General features: G+C 40.4%; 1 protein-coding gene across 1 annotated transcript; it reads right to left on the reverse strand.

Annotated features, from left to right (window-relative positions):
* Nucleotides 1-1,252: 1,252 nt before the first annotated feature.
* Nucleotides 1,253-1,718, reverse strand: LOC109673949 (small ribosomal subunit protein uS8-like). The gene has a single exon (XM_074048944.1). It carries the CDS (start codon nucleotides 1,686-1,688, stop codon nucleotides 1,335-1,337), a length of 354 nt encoding a protein of 117 aa, XP_073905045.1. The 5' UTR covers nucleotides 1,689-1,718; the 3' UTR covers nucleotides 1,253-1,334.
* Nucleotides 1,719-2,080: the final 362 nt, after the last annotated feature.

Consider the following 2,080-nt stretch of genomic DNA (forward strand, 5'->3'; position numbering starts at 1 on the left):
TTATTTATTTATTCATATGTGCATACAATGCTTGGGTCATTTCTCCCCCTTCCCCTCACCCCGTCCTTTAACCCCCATCCCCACTCTCTCCCCTCCACCCCCTCAATACCTGGCAGAAACTATTTTTTAGCCCTTATCTCTAATTTTGTTGAAGAGAGAGTATAAGCAATAATAGGAAGGACCAAGGGTTTTTGCTAGTTGAGATAAGGATAGCTATACAGGGAGTTGACTTACATTGATTTCCTGTGCATGTGTGTTACCTTCTAGGTTAATTCTTTTTGATCTCACCTTTTCTCTAGTTCCTGGTCCCCTTCTCCTATTGGCTGCAGTTACTTTTAAGGTATCTGCTTTAGTTTCTCTGCATTGAGGGCAACAAATGCTATATAGTTTTTTAGGTGTCTTACCTATCCTCATACCTTCCTTGTGTGCTTTCTCTTTTATCATGTGATCAAAGTCCAATCCCCTTGTTGTGTTTGCCCTTGATCTAATGTCCACATATGAGGGAGAACATGCGATTTTTGGTCTTTTGGGCCAGACTAACCTCACTCAGAATGATGTTCTCCAATTCCATCTATTTATCAGCGAATGATAACATTTCATTCTTCTTCATGGCTGTATAAAATTCCATTGTGTACAAGTACCACATTTTCTTGATCCATTCGTCAGTAGTGGGGCATCTTGGCTGTTTCCATAACTTGGCTATTGTGAATAGTGCCACAATAAACACGGGTGTGCAGGTGCCTATGGAGTAACCTGTGTCACAGTCTTTTGGGTATATCCCCAAGAGTGGGATTGCTGGATCATATGGTAGATCAATGTTTAGCTTTTTAAGTAGCCTCCAAATTTTTTTCCAGAGTGGTTGTACTAGTTTACATCACTCCAACAGTGTAAGGGGATTCCTTTTTCCCCGCATCCTCACCAACACCTGTTGTTGGTGGTGTTGCTAATGATGGCTATTCTAACAGGGGTGAGGTGGAATCTTAGTGTGGTTTTAATTTGCATTTCCTTTATTGCTAGAGATGGTGAGCATTTTTTCATGTGTTTTTTGGCCATTTGAATTTCTTCTTTTGAGAAAGTTCTGTTTAGTTCACTTGCCCATTTCTTTATTGGTTCATTAGTTTTGGGAGAATTTAGTTTTTTAAGTTCCCTATATATTCTGGTTATCAGTCCTTTGACTGATGTAGAGCTGTCAAATATTTTCTCCCACTCTGTGCGTGTTCTCTTCAGTTTAGAGACCATTTCTTTCTTTCTTTTTTTTTTCCTATTGAGGCATTTTATTTGTATGCTTTACATCCCTAGAAAAAGAATCCCAGGACTTTCCCTCCTGTGTGTTTTCATCTTGCTTCTTCATGGTCCATGATGCCAGCTGAGGTTGTCAATACAATGAAACCAAACTGACGAGATAGAAGCAGATTATTCTGCCATTTTTCTAGATCTTTGAGTTGCACATCAAATCTGGGGCTGTTCACTCCACACTTGTTCAACCTGCCTGTGAGGTTCACCACAATCTTCCCAGCTCTGTGATCATCAATGATCTCAAATTCGCCAATGTAACCATGCTTCATCATCACAATCAGAAAGCAGACAATGACTTTGGAGCACAGCCTAATGAGGACCTGGCGTTTGCCTCTCTTCTCAGCATTGTTGATGCTCTTGAGAACATCTGCCAGGACGTTCATGAGCACCATGATGGCGGCACGGAAAGATGGCAGAAAAGGGAAGGGAGGGCTAGAGACTATTTCTTTTGATGAGCAAAAGCTTTTTAAGTTTATGAGGTCCCATTTATCTATGCTATCTCTTAGTTGCTGTGCTGCTGGGGTTTCGTTGAGAAAGTTCTTACCTATACCTACTAACTCCAGAGTATTTCCTGCTCTTTCCTGTATCAACTTTAGAGTTTGGGGTCTGATATTAAGATCCTTGATCCATTTTGAGTTAATCTTGGTATAGGGTGATATACATGGATCTAGTTTCAGTTTTTTGCAGACTGCTAACCAGTTTTCCCAGCAGTTTTTGTTGAAGAGGCTGCTATTTCTCCATCGTATATTTTTAGCGCCTTTGTCAAAGACAAGTTGGTTATAGT

This window comes from Castor canadensis, chromosome 11 (assembly GCF_047511655.1).
Source record: "Castor canadensis chromosome 11, mCasCan1.hap1v2, whole genome shotgun sequence".
Classification (NCBI taxonomy): Eukaryota; Metazoa; Chordata; class Mammalia; order Rodentia; family Castoridae; genus Castor; species Castor canadensis.

Bases quoted from the DNA above. Each gene is read 5' to 3' on its own strand.
- LOC109673949 (XM_074048944.1), bottom strand. From the start codon at position 1,688: ATGGTGCTCATGAACGTCCTGGCAGATGTTCTCAAGAGCATCAACAAT.